At 42.7% G+C, this 27360-nt stretch overlaps 1 protein-coding gene across 8 annotated transcripts in view; it reads left to right on the top strand.

Annotated features, from left to right (window-relative positions):
* UNC13B (unc-13 homolog B) overlaps positions 1-27360 on the top strand; it is a 381168-nt gene that overhangs the window by 48050 nt on the left and 305758 nt on the right. For all 8 annotated transcript variants that reach the window (XM_073343305.1, XM_073343304.1, XM_073343298.1 and 5 more), the window contains exons 2-4: positions 16879-16908; positions 19837-19936; positions 27080-27197. In XM_073343305.1, coding sequence (XP_073199406.1) covers positions 16879-16908; positions 19837-19936; positions 27080-27197 — 248 coding nt within the window. The remainder of the gene's footprint in view (positions 1-16878; positions 16909-19836; positions 19937-27079; positions 27198-27360) is intronic.

Genomic DNA, 27360 nt, shown 5'->3' with positions numbered 1-27360 from the left:
ATGGGGGGGGTGGGGGTTAGGAAGTAAATAAGCATCTGCTGGTTCACTACATCTTATGAAGCATCTGGTCGATTGGGCAATCTGACAGAATACTAGACTAGATTGATCCCCGATCTCGTCTGGACTGGCAGTCCTGTGTGCCTATGAAAAGCTAGAAGTCACTTCCCCTTATTCCTTAAATTGTCTGTCTGTTTCTAGATTTGAGCCTCCCGTTAGATTAGATCATTAGGAGTTGAAGGTCCTTCCATATCCTTATAATTCAAACTATTTTTCATGATTTGGAACAAGTTCTTGGATCTGAACTTGATGTTGTGAGTTGTATGTACTAGATATATCCCTTTTGGCACAGATACCTTCCTTGGGGTATATGTATTGTACAGGTACCTCCCTGGGGTGTGTGTAAGCTAAACTAACTTCTCCTTCAAAACCCTTCTTAAAACTCTTTTTGCCACAATGTCTACAGAATACTTGTCAACAGTTATGCTGCTGATGTGCTGAAACAGCTGCTTAGCTTGCTGACCAATAACGTACTTTGCTTCCTTGTATGTATCCATCTGTTGTCAATCTAGGGAGAGGGACCATCTTGTTTGTTTGTACAGCGTCTTGCAAAATAGGGTTCTGTTCCATGACTAGGGCTCCTAGGCATGATGGTAATACAAGTAATAGATAATATTATAATATACAAGTGGCATAGTCTCTCTTTTCACACTAAGGGTTCATTATAATTTCACAGAGGGCTTTGCCTTAGACAGTGACACCATCTGATGGGTTCAGATGCCATTTTTGTTTTGTTTTTCATCTGTATGCTTTTCACTCAGATTGTGACCTCCCCAGAGTAAAATTTATCTTCATGATGTATTGATTGAAGTGTTGTAATGTCCTAATTGGGGCTTCTCTTTAAGATGACTTAGAATTTATAGCTGGGACAGAATTTGCTTGCTTAGATATTAGGCAGTATTAACAATAGGCAACATTTTATATCACTTCTCCATGGTCTTAACTGGCCTTCCATTTGTTTCTGGGCATAATTCAAGGTATTGATTTCTATTAATGGTCTTAGATCCTGGATACCCAGGACTTTCTGTCAGCATGTACCTCAGTTGACCCTGCACTAACAGGTGCTAGATTTAAATGTGTGGGAGCTGGTGGCAGGGTGATCTTAATGTAAGGCCATTTCTCTGGAGTTTGTTTTCCACCTCTCCTGTAGGTCCAGCAAAGCCAAAGTCTAACTGTAAGGGCATGATTAAAGCCTGCTGCTCTCCTCCAGTTGTAGGGGATGATTCTTGGATGAGAAGGGTTTTGTTAGCAGAATTTTTTTGTTTCTTAGATATAGGCTAAGTTGGCTTTGCATGTTATGTGTATTCCCTGGTATAGAGACGGTGTGTGTTTTATATTTGATAGTATTGTAGAAGATGTTTGTATTCCTTGAACTTTTTTTACTTTTGTCATTAACATACAAAAACTGAAAAAACATTTAGTAACAACCTACTAAACTCTCACTTCCGCACAAGTATCCATAACTGTAAAACAGCTTTCACGTATCTCGCCTACTAACTCCACCTTACTTAACCTGCAAAGAATCAAGAGAGCTGTAAGTCTCGAGCATCCTTTAGCATCTCGATTGTCCAGTGGCCCCACTGGTTGTTAAACTATTTAATGGGTAGGACAATAAAATCCCAAGATTAAATAAGAGAATTCTGTGTAGACCCATTCTTGAAGGGGGATTGACAGTACCAAGCTTAGTAAAATATTGAGCAGCTCAGTTAAGATCACTATCCGCCTAGTACTGTGGTAACTACAGTAAACGCAGGGTGAAAGTCTAAGGGCTTGTCTAGACTAGAAATTTTACAGCACCATAGCTATTCTGCTATAGTGCTTCAGTGCAGATATGACCTACTGACAGGAGGAGTTCTCCTACCACTCCTACACCACTCAGGGTGTGGATTTTTCACGCCCCTGAGCAATGTAGTTAAGCCAATTCAATTCAATTTTCTAGTGTAGACTAGGCCTCACAGGACTTTAAATATAAAGTTAGTACATTGACTTTTTTGACCTTAAAGATTTAGACCAACACAAGAGAAAACAATCCAGGTGTCATAATTAAGACTACGATTTAGTCACAGAGGTCACGGAGCTCATGGCTTCCAAAGACCTCCATGACTTCAGCCCTGGCTGCTTCCAGCCACAGGCGGTGGTGGTGTGTGGGGTGGCCTGGAGCTCCCAGCTACCCAGCATCTGCCCAGCCCCTTCCCATTTTCTCATGGATATTTTTAGGAAAAAGTCAGGGACAGGTCACGGGCTTCTGTGACTTTTTCTTTATTGCCCATAACCGGTCTGTGACTTTTACTAAAAAATATCCGTGACAAAATCTTAGCTTTAGTCATAATGAAATTTTAGATAAGGAATTTGATACAGACAAGAGGTAGTCCTTTCCCCTCCTTGTGTATATCCATCAGACACAATCCAGAATTTATTCGTATTTTAGTGACTCCAGAAATTCCCAACGAGGATCCATTTTGCTAGGTGCCATGCCATACAAACCCACAGGAAGGCATACAAGACAGAAAGAAGGGAACAGCCTTTAACTAAGAAGGAAACAATTTCATATCTTGGAGTTCAGAATTTTTTTTTTAAATCTGTCTAAGCCACTGGTCTTCAGAGAGGCTGAAATTGTTTTGAGTCTAGAAATCTGGATTTCTACATGCAGAATTTGTTTAAAAATATTGTAAAACATTCCAGCACTATGTATAATATAAGAACTAGGGGCCACCAAATGAAATTAGTGGGCAGCAGGTTTAGAACAAATAAAAGGAAGTTCTTCACACAGCGCACAGTCAACCTGTGGAACTCCTTGCCTGAGGAGGTTGTGAAGGCTAGGACTATAACAGGGTTTAAAAGAGAACTGGATAAATTCATGGAGGTTAAGCCCATTAATGGCAATTAGCCAGGATGGGTAAGGAATGGTGTCCCTAGTCTCTGTTTGTCAGAGGGTGGAAATGGATGGCAGGAGAGAGATCACTTGATCATTACCTGTTCTGTTCACTCCCTCTGGGGCACCTGGCATTGGCCACTGTCGGTAGACAGGATACTGGGCTGGATGGACTTTTGGTCTGACCCAGTATGGACCTTCTTATGTAACTGGCACAGTACTGGTGTATATTTGATAGCTTTCTGTTTGCAGACTTTCACTAAGAAATACCTAAGGGTTTGTAGTAGGTTACTGTCTGACCTCAATCAGAGTGTCTGTTGATCCTTGTATTACGTTGATGTGTCTGCTCTTTAAACATAAAGGTCAGGCACCTATGAATTTTTTTCTTATATAAATCGGAGTATAGGGGAAATTTTGAAAGGTTATTTTTCAAGTCTGTTAAAGGCTTTGCTCTCATTCTGAGAGGGTAGGGATTGGATACAGAGGAACCTAGTCAAATTGGAGGATTGGGCCAAAAGAAATCTGATGAGGTTCAACAAGGACAAGTGCAGAGTCCTGCACTTAGGATGGAAGAATCCCATGCACAGCTACAGACTAGGGACCGAATGGCTCGGCAGCCATTCTGCAGAAAAGGACCTAGGGGTTACAGTGGACGAGAAGCTGGATATGAGTCAACAGTGGGCCCTTGTTGCCAAGAAGGCCAATGGCATTTTGGGATGTACAAGTAGGGGCATTGCCAGCAGATCGAGGGACGTGATCGTTCCCCTCTATTCGACATTGGTGAGGCCTCATCTGGAGTACTGTGTCCAGTTTTGGGCCCCACACTACAAGAAGGATGTGGAAAAATTGGAGAGAGTCCAGCTGAGGGCAAGAAAAATGATTAGGGGACTCGAACACATGAGTTATGAGGAGAGGCTGAGGGAACTGGGATTGTTTAGTCTGCGGAAGAGAAGAATGAGGTGGGATTTGATAGCTGCTTTCAACTACCTGAAAGGGAGTTGCAAAGAGGATGGATCTAGCCTGTTCTCAATGGTAACAGATGACAGAACGAGGAGCAATGGTCTCAAGTTGCAATGGGGGAGGTCTAGTTTGGATAGTAGGAAAAACTTTTTCACTAGGAGGGTGGTGAAGCAGTGGAATGGTTTCCCTAGGGAGGTGGCGGAATCTCCATCCTTAGAGGTTTTTAAGGCCTGGCTTGACAAAGCCCTGGCTGGGATGATTTAGTTGGGGGTCGGTCCTGCTTTGAGCAGGGGGTTGCACTAAATGACCTCTTGAGGTCCCTTCCAACCCTGATATTCTATGATTCTATGAGGACAGCAACTCAAATGGCAGTACTAGAAGAAGAATCTTTGTTTTGGAGTTTGATTTAATTTTAATTATTGTAGCATCAGGTAGCCGAAGAAATAAGATGAGACCACATCATGTTAAATTCCCCCAACTTCAGTGCAGCCAGAGCCATAACTCATAACTAGAGCCCCGTGTTTTTCACGAATGTGAAACAAAATGAAATTAAAAAATTGTATAACAAAACGCCACCCAGGTTTGGCTTACCCATCCCTCTGTCATTAAAGGGGCAGGAGGCAAACTCCAGCAAGTGGTGTTGCGACCTGGTGCACAGGGTCACAGCGCCACTTGTGTGTGACACGGCTGCCCCTGCCTCATGACAGCAGGTCAGCTGGGCCAAACCTGACGAGCCCTGCAAGCCCATGTGCCAGGAACAGAGCCAAGCCCAGCACTAACAGGAGCCTGCACAGTTTGGTGAGAACAGGACTGGCTCACTCTCTAATCCCCAGCTGCTCCGAAGCCCTGCTCTCCAAACTGGGGTGGGCTTGCTCTCCAGGTGCTCCAGGGTCTCCCAGATTCCTTCCAGGGGGCATAAAACAAAATAACAAATTTCCTTTAAAATATTAATTGTATATAAAAAGAAATTTCAAGGGGCTCTGCTTATAACTACGTAAGAATGGCCATACTGGGTCAGACCAAAGGTCTATCTAGCCCAGTATCCTGTCTTCCAGTAGTGGCCAGTGCCAGGTGCCCCAGTGGGAATGAACAGAACAGGTAATCAAGTGATCCATCCTCTGTCGCCCATTCCCAGCTTCCGGCAAACAGAGGCTAGGGACACCATTCCTGCCCATCCTGACTAATAGCCATCGATGGACCTATCCTCCATGAATTTATCTAGTTCTTTTTTGAACCCTGTTATAGTCTTGGCGTTCACAACATCCTCTGCCAAAGAGTTCCACAGGTTGACTGTGCGTTGTGTGAAGAAATACTTCCTTTTGTTTGTTTTAAACCTGCTGCCTATTAATTTCATTTGGTGACCCCTAGTTCTTGTGTTATGAGAAATAGTAAATAGAATCATAGAATATCAGGGTTGGAAGGGACCCCAGAAGGTCATCTAGTCCAACCCCCTGCTCAAAGCAGGACCAATTCCCAGTTAAATCATCCCAGCCAGGGCTTTGTCAAGCCTGACCTTAAAAACCTCTAAGGAAGGAGATTCTACCACCTCCCTAGGTAACGCATTCCAGTGTTTCACCACCCTCTTAGTGAAAAAGTTTTTCCTAATATCCAATCTAAACCTCCCCCACTGCAACTTGAGACCATTACTCCTCGTTCTGTCATCTGCTACCATTGAGAACAGTCTAGAGCCATCCTCTTTGGAACCCCCTTTCAGGTAGTTGAAAGCAGCTATCAAATCCCCCCTCATTCTTCTCTTCTGCAGGCTAAACAATCCCAGCTCCCTCAGCCTCTCCTCATAACTCATGTGTTCCAGTCCCCTAATCATTTTTGTTGCCCTTCGCTGGACTCTCTCCAATTTATCCACATCCTTCTTGAAGTGTGGGGCCCAAAACTGGACACAGTACTCCAGATGAGGCCTCACCATTGTCGAATAGAGGGGAACGATCACGTCCCTCGATCTGCTCGCTATGCCCCTACTTATACATCCCAAAATGCCATTGGCCTTCTTGGCAACAAGGGCACACTGCTGACTCATATCCAGCTTCTCGTCCACTGTCACCCCTAGGTCCTTTTCCGCAGAACTGCTGCCTAGCCATTCGGTCCCTAGTCTGTAGCTGTGCATTGGGTTCTTCCGTCCTAAGTGCAGGACCCTGCACTTATCCTTATTGAACCTCATCAGATTTCTTTTGGCCCAATCCTCCAATTTGTCTAGGTCTTTCTGTATCCTATCCCTCCCCTCCAGCGTATCTACCACTCCTCCCAGTTTAGTATCATCCGCAAATTTGCTGAGGGTGCAATCCACACCATCCTCCAGATCATTTATGAAGATATTGAACAAAACCAGCCCCAGGACCGACCCTTGGGGTACTCCACTTGATACCGGCTGCCAACTAGATATGGAGCCATTGATCACTACCCGTTGAGCCCGACAATCTAGCCAGCTTTCTACCCACCTTGTAGTGCATTCATCCAGCCCATACTTCCTTAACTTGCTGACAAGAATACTGTGGGAGACCGTGTCAAAAGGAAATAACACTTCCTTATCTATTTTCTCTACACCAGTCATGATTTTATAGACTTCAATCATATCTCCCCTTAGCCGTTTCTTTTCCAAGCTGAAAAGTCCCAGTCTGATTAATCTCTCCTCATATGGAAGCCATGCCATACCCCTAATAATTTTTGTTTCCCTTTTCTGAACCTTTTCCAATTCCAATAGATGGATAGATCTTTTTACAGATGGGGCGACCACATCTGCACACAGTATTCAAGATGTGGGCATACCATGGATTTATATAGAGGCAACATGATATTTTCTGTCCTATTATCTATCCCTTTCTTAATTATTCCCAGCGTTCTGTTCCCTTTTTTGGCTGCCACTGCACATTGAGTGGATGTTTTCAGAGAACTATCCACAATGATTCCAAGATCTTCCTTGAGTGGTAACAGCTCATTTAGACCCCACCATTATATATATATATATATATATATAATATAGTTGGGACTATGCTTTCCAATGTGCATTACTTTGCATTTATCAACATTAAACTTCATCTCCCATTTTGTTGCCCAATCACCCAGTTTTGTGAGATCCCTTTGTAACTTTTTGCAGTCAGATTTGTATCATACTGTTTTACACCAGGGGTAGTCAATAGGTGGACCGCGGGCCAAATCTGGACTGCCAGATGCTTTTGAATGGACCCAGAAATCTTTTTATTGACTAATTATCATTATTGTTTTTATTATTTATCCTGAAGTCTGGACCTTGACTATACATTGACCAAGAAATTTGGACTTTGACAAAAAATGGAGTACTCCTGGTTCACATCCTTTTCCAGATCATTGATGAATATTTTGAACAGCATTGGTCCTAGTATAGATCTTTGGGAAACCCTGCTATTTACCTCTCCACTGTGAAAACTGACTATTTATGCCTACCCTTTAGTTACATTTAAACTTAATTCAATAATGTCTCCCAAAGATATGTAGGAAACGGCCATATTTGTCACACTGAGCCAGAAACAGCTCTACCAATTTTGCCGCCCCAAGCAGTCGCTGCCAAATTGCCACTGCCACCGGAAGCCGCTGCGTTGGGAAGCGTGGTGGCGTTGCCGCCGAATTGCCACCTTGGGGGCACACTGCTGCTCCATTCTAAATGCTGCCCCAAGCACCTGATTGGAAAGCTGGTGCCTGGAGCTGGCCCTGCACTAAGCATAAGGCTTTGCTCAGTAATAAAGGTTGTGAAATACAGAAATATTAAGGGGTCTGTGAAAGAGGTAGGGTATAGAATTCCTGTCACCCACATCCAGGACACTTTCTGTTAGGTTACAGGGTATTAACTGTATTGGAGTCTCTTGTGAATGACACCATCTGAAATGTGTGTAGGCATGTCAGGGCTGCAAAATGTATAAGCATCACATCAGGGCATGACACGTGGCAGGTATGGAGAAATGATGTATCAGCCTTGTTGCTATAGAATGAGTGGAGCAGTTGGGTAGGTTCCTGTTCTTCCTGGACCCTTAAAGGTGCACCTGAGGTGAGGAATGAGACGACTGGAAAACTCCCAAAGAATCGAGTGGGCAGGCCTGCTGCCTGAAAATCCAGCAGATCTGGTAGCAAAAGGTGAGTTAAGGTTGGAGCCTGGGCTTTCAGTGGGGAGGGGAAGCCTAGCTTGGCTCAGTTTGAGATTTGCTGTAATTAATGAAGCTTGAAGCTATTTGAGTCTTTCTTGGTTTATTTGGGAAAGGTTGAAGAAATCTAGTCTGATCCCAAAGTAAATGTTTTCTCATGGTAACAAAATATTGGTGAGAAATAACTGACACTTAAAAGGAGGAAATAGACAAATAATTCTGTTGCGGATGGATGTGAAAAGTAAAAGATGCTGCCCCTTCCAGACAGGCTGTGAGGAAAAAGGTGGCACTGACTTGCTCTTTCTTTTTTGGATGGTCGTAATACAGCACTGCTACATCTAAGGCACAAAAAATGCCAGCAAATCTTTGTTACTTTTTCCATTTGTGTTCAACTTTTTAGAGCTTGACTTACGTCAGTTTAATTGATAAATATTGAATGAGCCACATGTCATTAAATTGAATAGTAGGTACGTAGTCAAGTCTGATGCAGGAAGCTGAAGAGTTGAAATGTACATTCAGCTGAAATTCCACTTTCTCTGTGACTGGAGCAGTTTACAGCTGCCCCTGCTTTTACAAAGGATGGGGTTGAATGCAGACTCTGACCAGCTCCTGGGCTGTTCCTTTTTGTGAATTTAAACATTTTGCAGAGGTCTGTCTAAGTGAGATTTTTTTTTTTTTGGGGTCACAGAATCTTAGTAATAGAAGGTCAGTGCCAGAATTTGCAGTCTTTAGGATTTGGGTTCTTTAGTCTAGACTAGTTGATTGAATCTTAACCTTTTTATAATCTTGGCGAGTCTGTTCTAATTTTAAGCTGGATGCTTCTCAGATCTCAGTTTTCTTTTTTATATTGTATTTTGGAAGAAACATTTGTTATATACAAATAATTGGCACAGTCCCTAGAAACTGGTGAGGGATCTGAAAGAGTAGGGATTATTTTAAAGATAGAAAAGTACAATAAACTTGTAAGGATGGGGCATGTATTGGTGGGTCAGGGCAGTGGTTCTCAACCCAGGGATATGTGTATGCCTGGGGGTATCCAGAGGTCTTCCAGGGAGTACCTCAATTCATTTAGATATTTGCCTAGTTTTACAACAGGGTATATAAAAAGCACTAGCAAAGTCAGTACAAACTAAAATTTCATACAGACAATGACTTTATATTGTTCTAATGCTATACACTAAAATGTAAGTACAAAATTCATATTCCAATTGCTTTATTTTATAATTATATGGTAAAAATGAGAACATAAGCAATTTTTCAGTAAGTGTGCTGTGACACGTTTGTATGTTTGATTTTGTAAGCAAGTAGTTTTTAAATGAGGTGAAACTTGGGGGTACACAAGACAAATCAGACTCATGAAGGAGGTACAGTAGTTAGGAATGGTTTAGAACTACGGAGTCAGGAGGCAGGCAACATTCCTGGACCTCTGACAAAAGGAAACTTGAAAAATTACGGAGAATATTCTCAATGGGGATTCTTCTTTCTGTTTCAATACTGTCCTACCTGTGCCACTTCCTGTATGCAGGCAGAGTATTTGGTGATTGGGTCTAATTTTGGAGTATAAGCAGGGGAGTTGTCTTTTATTTTTGCAAGTAAAGCACCATGCGCTCATACAACGCTATATAATGGAGCAGGGAAATCTGATGCTTCTGTGTGTGACAAACTTACAAACTGAGTTAAATGCAAGTCTGAACTACTGCAATCCTACCGCTTTTGTGTACAGTCGGGGACATGGCCAGAGCTTCCTGAGAGAACCCAATATAATAGCATTGTTTTAATTTTTTCGGGGGAGGAGGGAAATAATTCAGGACTAAAGGTTTATATGAAAGAGCTGATGCTGGCAAAACATTTTTGCAAGCTTTTTGTTAAATTTAGTTGGAGACCACCAATTAAACTGTAGCTTCTCGCTGTTTCTCCCCCAGTACCCAAACCTGGTTTCAGATATTTTGTTCTTTTTCATGGAATGGATGTGGATTTTGTTGTGCAGTGTGGTGAATGACCAGCTCTGTAAATCATGTGCTGGATTTAGTTGGAATGTAATCTTTTGGACATCTGCTCACTCTCTCTGTATCTATATCCCCGTATTTAGCAAAGCAAATGCAAAAGGTGAGCCTGAAACCACAAATTCATTGAGAAATTCCATATCACATTTAACACTTTCCTGAATAAGAATGTGTTTCTTTTAGAAGCTATGATTATGGAGAGGAGACTGTTCTTTTGAGTGTGATCTCTGATCCAGTTGGTTTCTGGTGCGACAGTCCAAAACTATTCTCCCGATTTTGTGGTTCAGAAATACTATCACCACATTATTCTCTGTGTTATCAGCTTGAGCAGAAGAAGAATGGGGACAGTTTTAACATTTTTTCCACACACTTTTTTGTAATGAAGAGAACTTTTAGGCATTGGGGTCCAGTAATATTCTAAAGCTTGTAAAAGCTTCAGCATACTAGTGGTTTCAAATCAGAAATGGGTAGCCTTTGGAATCTCACATTTTGAAATCTGGATAGTTGATAGGGGGTTAACTTTGTCTTTTAGTCCTTTCAAATAATACCAAGGTGGTGACAGACTCTGGCTAGTTCTTTTTGGGAGACATTGGCTGTTTTTTCAGCAACCAGACCTTGCCACTAGTTCTTCCCACTCCCATATACTTTGTGTCAAGATATCAATTGATCTGTTGTCTCAGTCAGTCCTGCAATAGATATGACCATATCCTTCAAGGGGAGGTGGACTGGAGGATTTTTACTCTAATAGGTCATCGAGTGACCCAAGGTACTTCTGCACCCCCTCTCCCTAGGACTAAATTCACTATGGTCTCTGCAGTAACTGCAGCAGGAAGGTGAGCATATCTTTGTGGTTTTCATACCCAGATCGCTCACCTGGCAGCTCAAAGCTCTATTTCTAGACTACAGTTTCATCTCTTGTTTGCTAGCATTTGTTTTTCATTTTTTACCCCCCGCTGAGCATAGGAGGATTACCATTCAGCACAATTTCACGTTTGCTCCTGAATGACAGAGCTCTCTCACGGCTGCCAAATTTGCTGAGAGCTGCTGTTTGAAGCGAAGTAGGATGTAACAATTACAGTTTCAAAATGCTGCATTCCCAGAGCTTAGAAGTGACTGAGTAACCAGTGTCTTCTACAAATAAGTGGGAAACATTGATTTTTGATGGGAGGGTTAATTTCTAATATTTTTACTTTGTCTGGGGTGATGCATTTACCGTCATGGTTGAGTCTCCATTTAGTGGATGGTCACCAGTTTGCTATATTGGATTGAACCTTTGGATCCCCCAGACTTTCAAGTCTGCTGGGTTTTGGTAGAGTTGGGTCATTGTTTCCATTTTTTGCTTCCAGGGCCCAATGTTCTTGGTGTAGCCTTGGCTGGCACCTCTTCTTGGGATGTGGGACAGGGGTCCAACTGCCCTTGGCCCTGTAACCTGTGCAGAAAATCCCAAACTTCCCTGTTTGCCTGTGCACACTTTCCCCGAAGCTTCACCCTTGTGGACTTTCTTGTTTATAATTAAACTCTTTGGGGGACAATGTGACAGGCAAAGTAAGAAACACAGGCTTTCCAAAGGAACTTCTGTAACATTCTGGGCTAGTCTACACTAGAAGCATCATAACAGCACAGCTGCACTGGGGTAGTGCTTCTGGTGAAGAAGCGCTATGCCGAAGAGAGAGAGCTCTCCTGTTGGCAGTAAATCCACCTCTATTAGACGCTCTCCCACCAGCATAGAGCTGTTCACATCGGCGCTTAAGTTGGTATAACTTACATTGCTCAAAGGGAGGCTTATTCACACCCCTGAGCAGCTTAACTTTACCGACAAGTGGTGGTATGTACAAGCCTCAGTTTACTCCTAGACAGCACAAGTGTTACGTAATCTAAGATGAAACAACAAAATATCTGAACGCAATTTGCCTTCAGTCCTCACCATTCCTAAGAGTTGTTGGGTCTTGGTCAGTGTCCTTGGGGGAGGGCAAAGTCTTCTTTGCTTCCTCTCCACTAGCTGTCTCTTCTCTTCCTGTTGGAGGTATGGCCCTTGAACACAGAACCACTCCTGCTTACGAACACAGTCTTAGTCATTTAGCCCCAGTCATACTGGATTTACTTGCACCACCCCCTTGTTTCGTTGGGGTAGTGAAGTGGATAAGAGTAGTTAGCAAGCCAATAGTACTTGGGAGCCATCTGGTTGATTCATAGAGTCGAAGCCCAGAAGGGACTGCTGTGATCATCTAGTCTGACCTCCTGTAGAACATGGGCCGTAGGACTTTCCCAAAATAATTCCTGTTGAAACTAGAGCAGATCCTTCAGAAAACCATTCATGACTCAGCACAACTTTCCATGTTAGTTTTCCATAGGATGAGAAATGTGGTTGTTATGCATCACAAACAGGCCACACGTAGACCAGTTCAAACTGGCTCTCAACACAGGACACAAAGTAGTATCAGATAAAACATGAGGGTTCTAATTTACAATACAGGTTCAATCATAAATGATATGAAAAAAATGAATTTAATTCCCTGAATTGTCACTAGGGTCACCAACTTTCTACTTCCACAAAACCGAACACCCTTGCCCTGCCCCTGCCCTGCCCCTTCTGAGGCCCCGCCCCTCTCACTCCTTCCCCCCCCCCCACATTGCTCACTCTCTTCCCCCAGCCTGCCTCACTCGTTCATTTTCAGCAGGCTGGCTCGGGGTTGGAGTGCGAGAAGAATTAAGGGCTCCAGCTGGGGGTGTGGGCTATGGGGTGGGGCTGAGGATGAAGGGTTTGGGGTGCAGGAGGGGGCTCTGGGCTGAGGCAGTGGGTTGGGATGAAAATGCCTCTTTGGGAAAACCCCTCAACTAAGCCCTTAAGGATTTGGTGGGGAATTAAGCACAACTCTGCTTCCTTCACATGCATCCGACAAAGTGGGTATTCACCCACGAAAGCTTATGCTCCAATACGTTTGTTAGTCTATAAGGTGCCACAGGATTCTTTGCCGCTTCTGCCTCCTGTATAATTTATATATAATTATTTAATTACATACAATTATATATATGTATGTGTATACACACACACACTGTGTGCGTATAAAAATTGGTAGTGCCATGTCCCTGGGCAGGCTTTTCAGCAGCAGGGATTGAACCCACAGCCTCTGGAGTTTAAAACATGAGGCTCTATTCTGCCTGATCTAAGATTCAGCTCTGTTAGCCAAGGCCAAAGTGGGCTTATGAACCTCTAATAAGTGGCTCAGAATAGTGGAGGACAGAGCACCACAGTCGGTGTAGAGTACACAAAACCTCTACCTCTCAGGCTAGCATCAGATAGAATTCCTTCTGTAAACCAGGGCAGAGGAGCCTTTACTAACAGAGCAAAAGGATCCTCCACTTTTGTTTGAGGCCCCAATGTGTTGGCAACTCGAGACTGTACACTCTGTGGTACAGACGGTCACCTTTGTAATTGTCGAAAGCTACTAGCACACTGTGGCAGTGGGTACTGTCATAATAACTTCTGAGTCTCTGCGTTGGCAGTGGTCTGCTTCACTGCCAGCAGCAGTGGAATCTTACTATTCCTGACCACGAGGAAAGATCCACTAACATTTGGAGTTATATAATAACCTGCATCTCCCCCCTCTCCTTAACATTCCTTTCTCCTGTCATCCAGAAAAGAGGAGCAGAGTGTTAAAGGCAATTCAACGTCACCTCACCCTAGAAGCATTGACAGAGGATCCTAAAGAGCACCTGTCTTCATACTTTGTCCCCATAGTCAGCTGGGAAGTGGGTAGACTGCCCTGTGCCAGACTTGAAATTGTTAAGAAGCTTCAATACCTGTGTGGTTCAAAGAGGAGTTGATCAGCCACCCCAGGGAGTCACCTGGAATCCTTAGACCTGCGTGGTGTATATCTGTTTGTACCAGTTGTTACACAGCATCATCTGAGATTCCATCTTTGGGGAACAGTGTGCATGAGCTCACACTTTTTATATTACACATTATAAACACACACCTCTCAGCAGTTCTAGCCTTTAGCAGAACAGTTCTAGCTTCTGGTTGAAATATTCCTGTCCTGTTGTATGGAGAGAACGTTACATAGATCCTATCCTTTCGACTCGGAATATATACACTTGTAAAGTATTTTTCAGTGTTAGGATGAGATGCTGGCAACTGACCTTTTCTTGTAGTTCTGTTCTGGTGGTTCCATAACTGCCAGTATTCATTATTACTGTTTCTACACAGAAATATTTTGCTTGATGGTCAGTCAGTATGGCCTTCCAGCACAAGTGTTCTGTTCTGGAGAAAAGGTAATTGCTTCTTTAGTTCTCAAGTCATTTTCACTCTCAGGTGCGTCTTACCTTTCAGCTGATTAGGTATGTTTTCTTGTAAATGCTATGGCATTTGCACTAGAAAAGTTAGCAGGAACTTGGAGATATAGTTTTTAGGTGTTCATACTTTATAGTGCCAGTGAGTCTGTGAGCTTGTCAAAGTGCAACATATGTAAACCCCCAACCAGTGAGAGGTGGCCCTTATCCACTGGAAAAATAACATGGGTAGACTGTCTATGCATTTGGAAATGTACACAAATATATAGAATCATAGAATATCAGGGTTGGAAGGGACCTCAGGAGGTCATCTAGTCCAACCCCATGCTCAAAGCAGGACCAATCCCCAATTAAATCATCCCAGCCAGGCCTTTGTCAAGCCTGACCTTAAAAACTTCAAAGGAAGGAGATTCCACCACCTCCACAGGTAACGCATTTCAGTGCTTCACCACCCTCCTAGTGAAATAGTGTTTCCTAATATCCAACCTAAACCTCCCCCACTGCAACGTGAGACCATTACTCCTCGTTCTGTCATCGGCTACCATTGAGAACAGTCTAGATCCATCTTCTTTGGTCCCCCTTTCAGGTAGTTGAAAGCAGCTATCCAATCCCCTCTCATTCTTCTTTTCCGCAGACTAAACAATGTAAATATGGTAACGTTATAATAATTATTCTTGCTTCTTAAACTATGTGAATTAGACATGTTACCTACTCCTTGAAGATATCAGTGTATCTTTTTTTTAATGACATGATGGTGCTTTCTTTCCATGTTGTCCCTTGTTTGTGGAACATCTTTCCTAAACTAGCTTTCTTGATTACCACCCAGTCTTCATTGAAGATCCTCTTGAAAACCTTTTTTAAGGCCTGCTAGAAGCAAGTTTATAACTGTGTGTGTGCGCATATAAACAAATAAACTGTTTATTCATGTGACACTATGCCCCATATTCTTCAGAGATATTGTTATGATATGAATATGGCATAACTAAGATGTGTTGTGTGCAAGATGGATCATGTAAGCTATCATTGGAAAGGTTGATTTACTGAATATGATTATCCTATTTGTATGCATGTATCATTTTTGAATCTGAAGTTAAGAATATTGACTATGTAACAATTCCAAGTAGGCTTACACCTGGGGAACGTCCACCAGACAGAATGCCATCAGCCTGGATGGGCAATTAGGGAGAACACTAGGACTTTGAAGATGCTAATCTCCCACCTTCCTGAGATGCTGCAAACAACCTTTGACTCATGAGTGTTTTGACACTGCAGAGTCATAAAAAGAAAAGGAGGACTTGTGACACCTTAGAGACTAACCGTTTTATTTGAGCATAAGCTTTCGTGAGCTACAGCTCACTTCATCGGCTGTAGCTCACAAAAGCTTATGCTCAAATAAATTGCTTAGTCTCTAAGGTGCCACAAGTACTCCTTTCTTTTTGAGAATACAGGCTAACACAGGTGCTACTCTGAAACCTGCAGTCATGTGATCATGTCACCTGGTACTGGACTCCATGTTGGACTACTAGTATTTTTCCACTAATAGGAGGTGGGAATCTAATGGGAAACAAAGGATTCCTGCCATATGTAAATCCTATTAAGACAGGGAAGTGACTTAATCAGGGTTCGTTCTTCACTGAATCCCTGCCCAGGATGACTGCTGGAAACATCTAAGAAACCAGGACAAAAGTGGGGGAGAAGAGCTGAGCCAAGGCTGGTTAGCCTCTTTAGTCCTAGCTGCATTTATAAGTGCCCAGCATCTTCTACTGAATATCAAACTAACATGGCTGCTACTCTGAAACCTGAATATCTTTAGATGACCGTAGAAGCGGTTGAAAACATGTAGGAAGAGCCAGAACCATGTGACCTGGCATCTCTGCACGGAAAAGATTTTGCGACAATTTTCAAGGTCTTGGAATTTGTTTTCATTCCTCACTGGAACAAAACCAAAACTCCTTGAATATTTTTGTGAAACAGAATTGTGTAAAAGATCAGATTTTTTTTAAAATAATTTTTCTTACGCTCTGGAAATGACTAGTGTGTCCGTCATGGACCTCTGAAACCTTCCTGGTGGAATCAAATATGTCTGAGTGAAATGTTTGAGCTTAGATACAACATATTGAAACAAAAATACATTTGATCAAAAATGTCCCAACCACCTCTACTCTGTACTCACCCACAGTTTGAGAATAGAACGTAGAATAGAATTTTTTACAGGATTGCTTCTTTAACATACAAATTAGATGGTATGGAAAACTCAAATGCTAATAGCTTCTGGTTTGCAAGAGACTTAAGTGCAGTTATAATGTATATGTAAAGTCAATGATGACTTTCAAAGTACTGTACAAACATTAACTAATCCTCACAACTACCTTTCTGAGCTAATTACCCCAGTTTACAGGAGAAATCTGTGGCACAGGTTTGTTATAAAATGAAAAATGGGATCAGAACACACAGAACCCCTGTCGCGCAGTCCTGTGTTGAGTGCTTGACAGATCTTGTGTTGTGTAATGCCTAGAATAAAATGGTTACTATGACAAAATCACTGAATGTGTATTTTTTTTCTTCACAGTGAAAAAAGCAAAACTCCAGGGGCCTCCAGGTAAGCTAGACTTTTCGTGCTCTAAACAGTCATTAACCTGTGAGGTTGACAGCTGCCTTTGCTTGGCCAACATTCCCAGCCTTTCCTGCCCCAGCCAGTTCTTCTCTCAAGCAATTTTGTGCTTCTTCCATGCTACCCCTTATGAATGAGAGATTTCATGATGGAATCTAAAACAGGCACTACTTTATCCTCCCTCAAATTCCTCATTCAGACTCTCTTCTGCTGCGTTGCCTATGAAACACTGCTTGCTAACGGTGGCTGGGTGAGTGATGAGCTTCCTTCCTCTTCCTACTCCATTATTCGTACCAGCTCCCTCCACTCCAGCCAGTCCCTATGCCCTGTCCAAGGTGATGACAAAACTTGAATGCCTCCATCGAAAAAACATGTAAGCAACAAAATTGGGCCAAAGTCACCTTGTTCTCTGGCTTGTATGTTATAGGTCTCGTCCCCAACCCCTTTGCGTGTCTTCTAGTTCAGTGGTGCCCAACCTTATTACCCGGAAGGGCCACATAAATCCAAGCACAACCTTGTGTGGGTCAAACAGATTCTACGTATTTTAATAAGACTTTAAGTCATTGTATCGGTTTATATTTTTTCTGCTTGTTTTGTATGTATTTAGATAGGTTGCTTCTATGTACAGTATTGTCTGTTTACACTCTTTTGTAAACTAACATGATGTAAATATTACAACAAAACACAAATGAACTGGCTGTTAATATATTGTGTTGAAGCAGGTCATGGATCTTATGAAATGCTCTGGTTATCTGCGTGTGGCCCGTGGGCCTTAGGTTGGGCACCCCTGTTCTAATATAAACTCTCCCAATCAGAGACACTCTCTAGATACAATAGTTTCATAGATAAGGCTAGAAGAGACCATTGACCTCCTGTATAGCATTTGCCATAAGACTTTCCTGGATTAATTCCTGTTTGAACTAGAGAAACTATTAGAAAAACTGCCAGTTTTCACTTAAAAATGTTCAGTGATGGAGAATCTACCACAGCCTTTGGTCAGTTGTTCCAATGATTAACTGGAAAATAATGCCTGGCACAATGGGGCCCTCATCCTGACTGAACCCTTTGGGTGTTGCTATAACAAATGTTTAATACTTTCTATTATCATAGTGCTTAAAGGCCCTGATTGGGGGTGAGAATCCGATTGTGCCAAGCGTTGTGTACACATAATGTAAAACACATAAAAAAAAAAGAGCCCCTGGCCCCAAGAGCTTACAGTGTACAAAGTGATCCAGTATTGAGAATTGTATTCAAATATGAAGTACAGTAGCTGAATATTTCTACTAAAATGATCGGCAGTGAAATAGTACTGTTTACACACAAAGTATTAAAATTCAGTGTTAATTCCCTATATAAGATGAATGACAGCAGTTCATACTTTCCCCAGAATTATTGTTTCCAGCAGTCTGCACAATCAGTTTGTATTTTATTCATGTTTTAAAGATTATATTTGCAACAAGGGCTAGGCACTTAATTTTTAACGAAATGAAAACAGTTTCTGGAGCATAGTTATGTGGCAGCCTGAAAACAAAGGCAATTATGCAGTGATTTGTATGGTTGCATAATCTTTCGCTACATGGGACTCATGCTGAGCTGTGCATGGCTTCATTGACATATACAGCATCTTATTGTGTGACAGTGGTAAAATTGGGAATAGAACCCAGAGTCCAGTGACTCCCAATTTTATCTAAACCACTGGACTATGCTGCTTCCCTGTCATCCTTTTGGTTCTGGGGTACTGTCCGACTTCACAATTCCCGTACACAGTAGGCGCAGTTACAGTCGATCACAGTTCTGATTTCTTGGCTAAGAGTGCAGAAATCTTCCTCATCAGTCTGTGTGGCCAATTGCTAGGATATGCTAGTGTAGCCTGCAGCACCAGTCTGCAGTTTTGATCATGAATCTGAGTAATAATGGACTATGATCTGACTTTTTTTGAGAATAGCTATACTGGGACACTGCGTTGCTTAAATGTTTCCTCCTTTTGAAATTTACATTCTGCTTGTTTAGTACATGACTTGTGCAGAGGTTGATGTGATTGGTTGAGTGCCTCAGGCAATAACTGCTCCTTAAATGGGAGCTTGTTCGTTCTCAGATTGCTGGGTGTTTAAACTTTATATCGGCCTACACCCACACATCTTTTCATTATGGCTAGTAAGGAATAAATAGCAGCTACAAAGGAGGTATGGTTCGGAATTGTGTTGGGTAGAAATACTACAAGGTAATTAGCTTTTTTTCAGATATATATATATATATATAAACTCACTGTCAAAACATGACAATGTGGCTTGTTCTTTTAGTACAGCTGGCTTAATATTAAGCTGCATAAATTTCAAAATATATTTTTTCACTAACTTGTTCTCAGAAACCCTTATACATGGTGTCACAGAGGAGGATCCAGATTCATGAGAGTATCTCGGTTAACTTCAGACTGTGTCCCTCAGTGCATGTTGTACACATTTTTGGTTACTGCATCTGTTTAGGGATAGATGATGTCCTGGCCTTTAGGTCTAGTTTCCCCCACCTGCCTTTGGGCAAGTAGTCACTTGTATTTGTTTTTCTTCAGGATTTGATATTTTCTTTTAAAGTTGCTGTTAACTTACTGTAGATCATTTTGTTTGTCAACAGTTTGTCCTCAGTTTAGAGAGAAAATGATTTTATTCAGTCCTGTATGAATCTCTCCTCTCTCAGAAATTGAGGGTAACATTTTTGTGGAAGATGCAAATCCATGAAAGATTTTTTTTTTCAAATACGTTTTCTTATGGACTTGATAAATAGCCAGAAAATGTGCCCACCGTCAGATAATGTGCCCACCAGTAGCACTTCCTGTGCGTAGTATAACAACTAGCGACTTTACAATGTTGATTTTGTAAGCGATGGTAATAGCAAAAAGGAACCATTTTACTCTTTGTTTAGATAAATTCAATACCTACGTGACCTTGAAAGTGCAAAATGTGAAGAGTACAACAGTTGCCGTGCGAGGGGACCAGCCCTGCTGGGAACAAGACTTCATGTTGTAAGTACAGTGCTGTACAACAACCAGATGTGCATAGAAAGATCAACCCTTAAAAAGAAATACCATGGCCAACTGTTACTGGTACAAACGGTGGTTTTAAGATTCTCTTACTGTTCTAAAATCAAGTACGTAAGTCGGGAAATGTCAAAAATGTAGGCTGCCAGTGAAATCTGCCTCACTGTATGTATGTGTAATACAGTAATTTTAATGGTATAGGAGGGTTGCCAACTGTCCAGGGTTGGTTTGGAGTCTCCCAGAATTGTCAGCAATCTCCAGGTGACTACTGAAAGCAACCTGGGAGAGTTTTATAGGATATTTTAAGAAAATGACATTACGTCAACATCTCCCGGAATAGTTTGTCAAAGTTAGCAACCCTATTGTATAGACTCCTGCCTCATTCATTATACAGGGTGGATCATAGAATCATAGAATATCAGGGTTGGAAGGGACCCCTGAAGGTCAACTAGTCCAACCCCCTGCTCGAAGCAGGACCAATTCCCAGTTAAATCATCCCAGCCAGGGCTTTGTCAAGCCTGACCTTAAAAACCTCTAAGGAAGGAGATTCTACCACCTCCCTAGGTAACACATTCCAGTGTTTCACCACCCTCATAGTGAAAAAGTTTTTCCTAATATCCAATCTAAACCTCCCCCACTGCAACTTGAGACCATTACTCCTCGTTCTGTCATCTGCTACCATTGAGAACAGTCTAGAGCCATCCTCTTTGGAACCCCCTTTCAGGTAGTTGAAAGCAGCTATCAAATCCCCCCTCATTCTTCTCTTCTGCAGGCTAAACAATCCCAGCTCCCTCAGCCTCTCCTCATAAGTCATGTGTTCTAGAGCCCTAATCATTTTTGTTGCCCTTCGCTGGACTCTCTCCAATTTATCCACATCCTTCTTGTAGTGTGGGGCCCAAAACTGGACACAGTACTCCAGATGAGGCCTCACCAATGTCGAATAGAGGGGAACGATCACGTCCCTCGATCTGCTCGCTATGCCCCTACTTATACATCCCAAAATGCCATTGGCCTTCTTGGCAACAAGGGCACACTGCTGACTCATATCCAGCTTCTCGTCCACTGTCACCCCTAGGTCCTTTTCCGCAGAACTGCTGCCTAGCCATTCGGTCCCTAGTCTGTAGCGGTGCATTGGATTCTTCCGTCCTAAGTGCAGGACCCTGCACTTATCCTTATTGAACCTCATCAGATTTCTTTTGGCCCAATCCTCCAATTTGTCTAGGTCCTTCTGTATCCTATCCCTCCCCTCCAGCGTATCTACCACTCCTCCCAGTGGTACAGTGAATGAGATGATGTACAGTGAATGAGAGGTGGCCCATGAGAAGATCTTTAATCTATGGAAAGGTTGTGAAACCTCTGCTGTCGGGATAGAGTGCTCACTGTGCTGTGGTAGGACCAATCCAGGGATTGACATTCTCTAGAGACGTCAGATGGACTGGATTCCTGCTCTTGAGTCCTGTGCTTCGAAGCTGGCAATGTTGCGGAACCTCCTATAGCTTTCAAAGATTTTTGACCCTTTGAGGCATCTGTAGGGAAGTCTTGTTTGGAGATCAGCTGCAATTGCATTAGTGCCTTTTAGCATGTTCTTCAGCTCCTTTCCTACTGCTTCCAGCAAAGGATCTCTTATTCCAGACTGCAGTTGTTAAAGCCAGATATAGTTCTCCACCACTGAGGGCTTTGATTTTTGTCTTGGATGCCTTGTTGGTTTGTCCTCTTCTCTTCAAGTTCCCCAGTGTCCTACTACATAGCCATGTGGCTGAAGCTGTCAAGTGTCCAATATCCCTTAGAGAAGATGAGGGCTTGTGGCTCTTGTGGTTTACGTGCAATGGTGATCTTAGTTGAGAGGGGTGTCTTTGGCCTCAGTTCTTCACTTGGGCATTGATGTTTGCATGTACCTCTGCGTATTGATGAGGCCTTGACAATTCCTTGACTGTGACTGTTTGCCAGTGTGCTGTGTTTTGATGGCTTTGAGGGTTAATCTGAAGAGTTGTTGTATTTCCTTTGAAGTTTTGACACTGGTCATTCTTAATGGCATTGAGTAGGTCTACATCAGCCCCGTTTGGTAATGGAAATTTTCTGTTGGTTTACTGACACTGTAGTAAAGCTGGACTCCCAAGCTAACTTAGTCCTCTTTGCTTTGAAATGTTGTAAACCAGGTTTTGATTGTGGGATAAAAATACTATAGAGGGATCTGTGAAAACTGAACTGTTTGCAATACAGATAAACAACATTGGATTCTTTTTGGTTTTGGTTGAAACATACAACATGTTTTCATAAAAACCTCAAAAAACATGAGAAAATCCTGTTTACATATGTTCTTGTTTTTTTTAAAGAAAAATATTTGTGTGTGTATAACCCTTCTGCTAGGTGTAGTCAGCAGCAAGAAGGGCTGGGTTTGATCTCTAAGGGTTCCTTTTAATACAAAATAGAACCGACTTGAGCCCCCACCCAGTAATTTGAGAAACCTTAATATCACCCCTGGGTGCCCCTTGGAGGCAATGCTTCCCCACTTGCAAGCACCAACCCTGTGCACAAGAAAAGGGAACTTTTAATAAAAGGGAAAGGGAACCCAGCATTAATTTGGGAAAACACCACAGTCACATTCAAAAGCACCTGACCCTAAGCAAACATGACCCTACAGTGCGTTGGGCAGTGTCCTTTGCCTCAGTTTCCCACCTTACAGTGGGAAGATGCAACCGATGCATGTCCCATTAACACATCACTCCCCTTTCCTTTTGCTGTACTCGACTCACAGTTGGTTGTCCTTGATTAGTACTGACCCAGAGTTCAGAGGTGCATTCACAGGGTTCACCTCCTACCCCGGGGTGCGGGAGGGTGTTGAGCAATGCCTCTGCTGCTGCCTCTGCAAATGGCTTACAGCTGCTGCCGTTGCTCTGTGGCTGCTCCTTTCTGCTGCTGCTTGTTGCTCCCGCGATGTCACATTCTGAGGTTCTTCTGCTTAACTCAGGTCTTAATGATTTCTGCCTCAGGGCTTAGTGATTTCAGCAAGTAGTGGGGAACTTCGCATTCAGTGCAGTCTCTGTGTTGTCTTTGACTGTGCCCATTCAAGGTCTAAGGCTTAGCCCCTAGCTCAGCAGTGATGTCAGCTCTAGGAATCACCAGCCAGAAACAAGGACTCTCAATTGAGTTCAATCAGCTCTGTCAAAAACGCAAAGGGGCAGATCAAACGGCATCTAGGACTCTTTGGGCAAAGTGAAGAGGAGTACTTGTGGCACCTTAGAGACTAACCAATTTATTTGAACATAAGCTTTCGTGAGCTATAGCTCACTTCATCGGGCAAAGTGTACACCACCAGGTCAGAACACCTGCCACCACACTACCCATTCTCTTCTTCACTGGGGTTTGACATCCCTACTCCCTGCTCAGCAAGTGAGGTTCAGTTTAGGATTACCCCTCTCAATCAGGGCATGCTAAGTACAGTTTTCCTGCACTTTACTTACACAGTAAGGATAATAATACTTCATTATCCCTGCATTCAAATTTAAAAAATTTAAAAAAAATTTAAAAGCCAATGTTAAAAAAATTATATAAAACACAAGTTAAGAAAAGTGTCTGTACATCTGGGTATAGTGCTTAGATTATCCCCAATACAAAGTTTGTTTTAAAAGTCATAAGATATACATAGTGCATAGCCAGTAATAACCCAAATTAAGGTTAATACATTTAACAATACAGTTTAAATATTAGTATCAAAGTATTCGGGTACATCACTCATGAAAAGTTATACAGAGTCTTGGATTCATAGAATATCAGGGTTGGAAGGGACCTCAGGAGGTCATCTAGTCCAACCCCCTGCTCAAAGTAGGACCAATCCCCAACTAAATCATCCCAGCCAGGGCTTTATCAAGCCTGACCTTAAAAACCTCTAAGGAAAGAGATAAGGAGGATTTGTGGCACCTTAGAGACTAACAAATTTATTTGAGCATAAGCTTTCATGAGCTACAGCTCACTTCATTGGATGCAAACAGATTCCACCACCTCCCTAGGTAACCCATTCCCATGCTTCACCACCCTCCTAGTGAAAAAGTTTTTCCTAATATGCAACCTAAACCTCCCCCACTGCAACTTGAGACCATTGCTCCTTGTTCTCTCATCTGGTACCACGGAGAACAGCCGAGCTCCATCCTCTTTGGAACCCCCTTTCAGGTAGTTGAAAGCCGCTATCAAATCCCCCCTCATTCTTCTCTTGTGCAGACTAAACAATCCCAGTTCCCTCAGCCTTTCCTCATATATCGTGTGCTCCAGCCCCCTAATCATTTTTGTTGCCCTCTGCTGGACTCTTTCCAATTTTTCCACATCCTTCTTGTAGTGTGGGGCCCAAAACTGGACACAGATGAGGCCTCACCAATGCCGAATAGAGGGGAAGGATCACATCTCTTGATCTGTTGGTCATGCTCCTACTTATACAGTCCAAAATGCCGTTAGCCTTCTTGGCAAGAAGGGCACACTGTTGACTTATATCCAGCTTCTCGTCCACTCTAACCCCTAGGTCCTTTCCTGCAGAACTGCTGCCTAGCCACTCGGTCCTTCGTCTATAGCAGTGCGTGGAATTCTTCTGTCCTAAGTGCAGGACTCTGCACTTGTCCTTGTTGAACCTCATCAGATTTCTTTTGGCCCAATCCTCTAATTTGTCTAGGTCCCTCTGTATCCTATCCCTACCCTCTAGCTTATCTACCACTCCTCCCAGTTTAGTATCATCTGCAAACTTGCTGAGAGTGCAATCCATGCCAACCTCCAGATCATTAATGAAGATATTGAACAAAGCTGGCCCCAGGACTGACCCTTGGGGCACTCCACTTGACACTGGCTGCCAACTAGACATGGAGCCATTGATCACTATCCATTGAGCCAGACGATCTAGCCAGCTTTCTATCCACCTTATAGTCCATTCATCCAGCCCATACTACTTTAACTTGCTGACAAGAATACTGTGGGAGACCATATCAAAAGCTTAATTAAAACTATCTTTAGTTTGCTTTTTTTCCACAAAAAGCATTTTATAAAAAAAAAAATCATTGTTTTTTATCCACACTTCTTCCCCCCAAGGAAAGGCTCCCTTAACAGCAAAGTGTACCACATTGACCTGTCCAAAAAAGTATTCTCAAATAGCAGAACAAATCAAAGGTGCTTCTTTGGCTGATAAAACTAGTTAGTGTTTTTAGTATTTTTTGTAGCTCTAAAACTCCTTGTAAAAGGCAGCAGTTCAGCTTCTGGCAGCATTATATGTGGGGTATTTGAGATTAGATTTTTTTTTTCCCCAGACAGAGCATTTCTACTTTGGTCTTTGGAAGCATTTTCTAGTTCGGAAGTAGCTTTTTAAACTGCTGGACATCACAGAGAAAGCAAAAACTGCTTTCTCTTTGCAAATATGAATGTTGGTTACTTTCTTCCTAGCCCTGAAACAGCATTAAAGCTTTAGATTTTAAGTCAGAAAGAAAAATAACTTTGATGTGAAATAACGTTTCTTGGTTAGTCTGTTCTCTGATTTGGAATGATCCTTACTCTAACCAGTAGATGGAGAAAGGGAGACACAGTTGAAGCCATCAAAGCAGTTCCTTTGCCTGAAATTCCTCCCTAAGATGGTTCACTGATTAGTGCCTCAAAATTTTGAACAGAAGTTGGCTGGGGTTTTGCACTTGATTTCTTGATCTGTACATTGAAGTTAAGTAGAGAGCTTTGTTTGGGATTCAATTCTCCAGTTTGGGGCAAGTACCAAGATACTTTCAACAAGCTAATAATTTGTATGACAGCACTGACAGAGCAGGAAGTTACATTTGTGTATGTGTAAGCACTCAGTTTTAAAAAATACCACCTATACCTCATTCAAATGCTAGTCTGAACACTGAACTCAAAGCCTGCCTGTCCTGGGTCAAGAACCTAAGATGTGGAACTAAAAGGGAAAGCTGGATATTAACAGGTGTCCGCTTACTTTGCTGCAGGCATAGGGTTTACTTTTGTTTCAAGAGTATTTTTGTTTTTGTAGCCTGTTTCCACCTGAGAGTGTCTCAGAGGACCCTTAAGTTTGCAGTCCCCAGTTGTACAATTATTGATCTGTATCTGGGTGATGAATAAGTCAGTGAATAATTCACGAGACTCTTTAGCCTGGTGGCAATCGAGGGACAATTAACTATTTATAAGCCTTCCAAATTCCTTTGACCAACATTGTGTGGATGCACTCTGCCAAGCAAAAGGAGCTATGTTGCAGTGTATCATTCCCCTGAAATCTGGTCTCAGAAGAACTGCAGCTGTACAAAAATGCTCTGAAGACGAGCCCTGAATGTTGTGTCCCTTCAGAGCGCTCGTATTCCAACAGGGGGTCCCTGACGCAGACTGTAAGGCTTCCTTGCTGTTCACAAGAAGCAAGGTGCAGCCAATTTTTCCCTCCTGTGCTGGGAAGCCTAGTACAGGGCAATATTTCACAAAGCGTTCCTGAGTTGCTGTTTACCTCACAGGAAAGGTGACTATGACACCTGTAGGCTTCCTGTGTTGGTAGAGGACACAAAAGCGGTCCTTGGATTTAGGGGCTAGTGTTTAAACTCTCTCTCAAGTGGGCATGCTGGAGAGTGGTCTTAAACAAATTACTTACGCTGGGATGATACATCTGGAAGAGATGTACTGATGAGAGATGCTCCCTTTACCCATGGGGGAGGGAGGAAGTCCTTCCTATCTATACTTCTGGTAACAAAGGTCTTGACCAATCTCAGCATATGAAGGTTACATGTCCCTACTAGACCCCTGCTGGCTGAGAATCACATGACTGTTCCCTTCGTTAGGGATGGGAGTGGCTGATCCTTTCACACTGAGGGGGGGGACCGTAGAGAACCAGCCCAGGAATACAGAGAACCAAGTCACCTCTCTGTATTCCAGCCCAGGATCTCACTCAGTGTGCTGTCGTCATGTTTCCTTGTGGCTGTGTCAAGTCCACCGGATGGATATGTGACTGCCTTTGGAAAAAGGCTGTAGCCTACTGTTAAATGCCTGTAGCTTAAGTGAGGTTATATGTTCACTTGTGTGCAAATGGTTGCCACTTACAGTCAGAAGCTGAGTTTACAGCTACCGTCTAGTTTCCCCTTAAACGTTGCCTCTTCTCTTCTTCTTTTCTTTCAGTGAGATTAGTCGGCTGGACCTGGGCCTGATTGTTGAAGTATGGAACAAAGGGCTGATCTGGGACACGATGGTCGGGACTGTGTGGATTGCACTTAAGGCCATCCGGCAGTCTGATGAGGTTAGCTAGCACAGAACACTAATGTGAAAGTGCAGTGTCAAGGTTACTATGCCTCTAATGTAGCCACATGGTGCACATAACACCGTATGCCAATTATAGGTGCTCCTGAGAAACTTGGGGAAGTGTGTGGAAGGGGCCCTGTATTTTTGGATCACAGAGGCTG

Source organism: Lepidochelys kempii, chromosome 5 (genome assembly GCF_965140265.1).
Source record: "Lepidochelys kempii isolate rLepKem1 chromosome 5, rLepKem1.hap2, whole genome shotgun sequence".
Lineage (NCBI taxonomy): Eukaryota > Metazoa > Chordata > Testudines > Cheloniidae > Lepidochelys > Lepidochelys kempii.
Note: the sequence above shows the minus strand (reverse complement) of the source record. Positions and strands in the feature narration are given on the sequence as shown.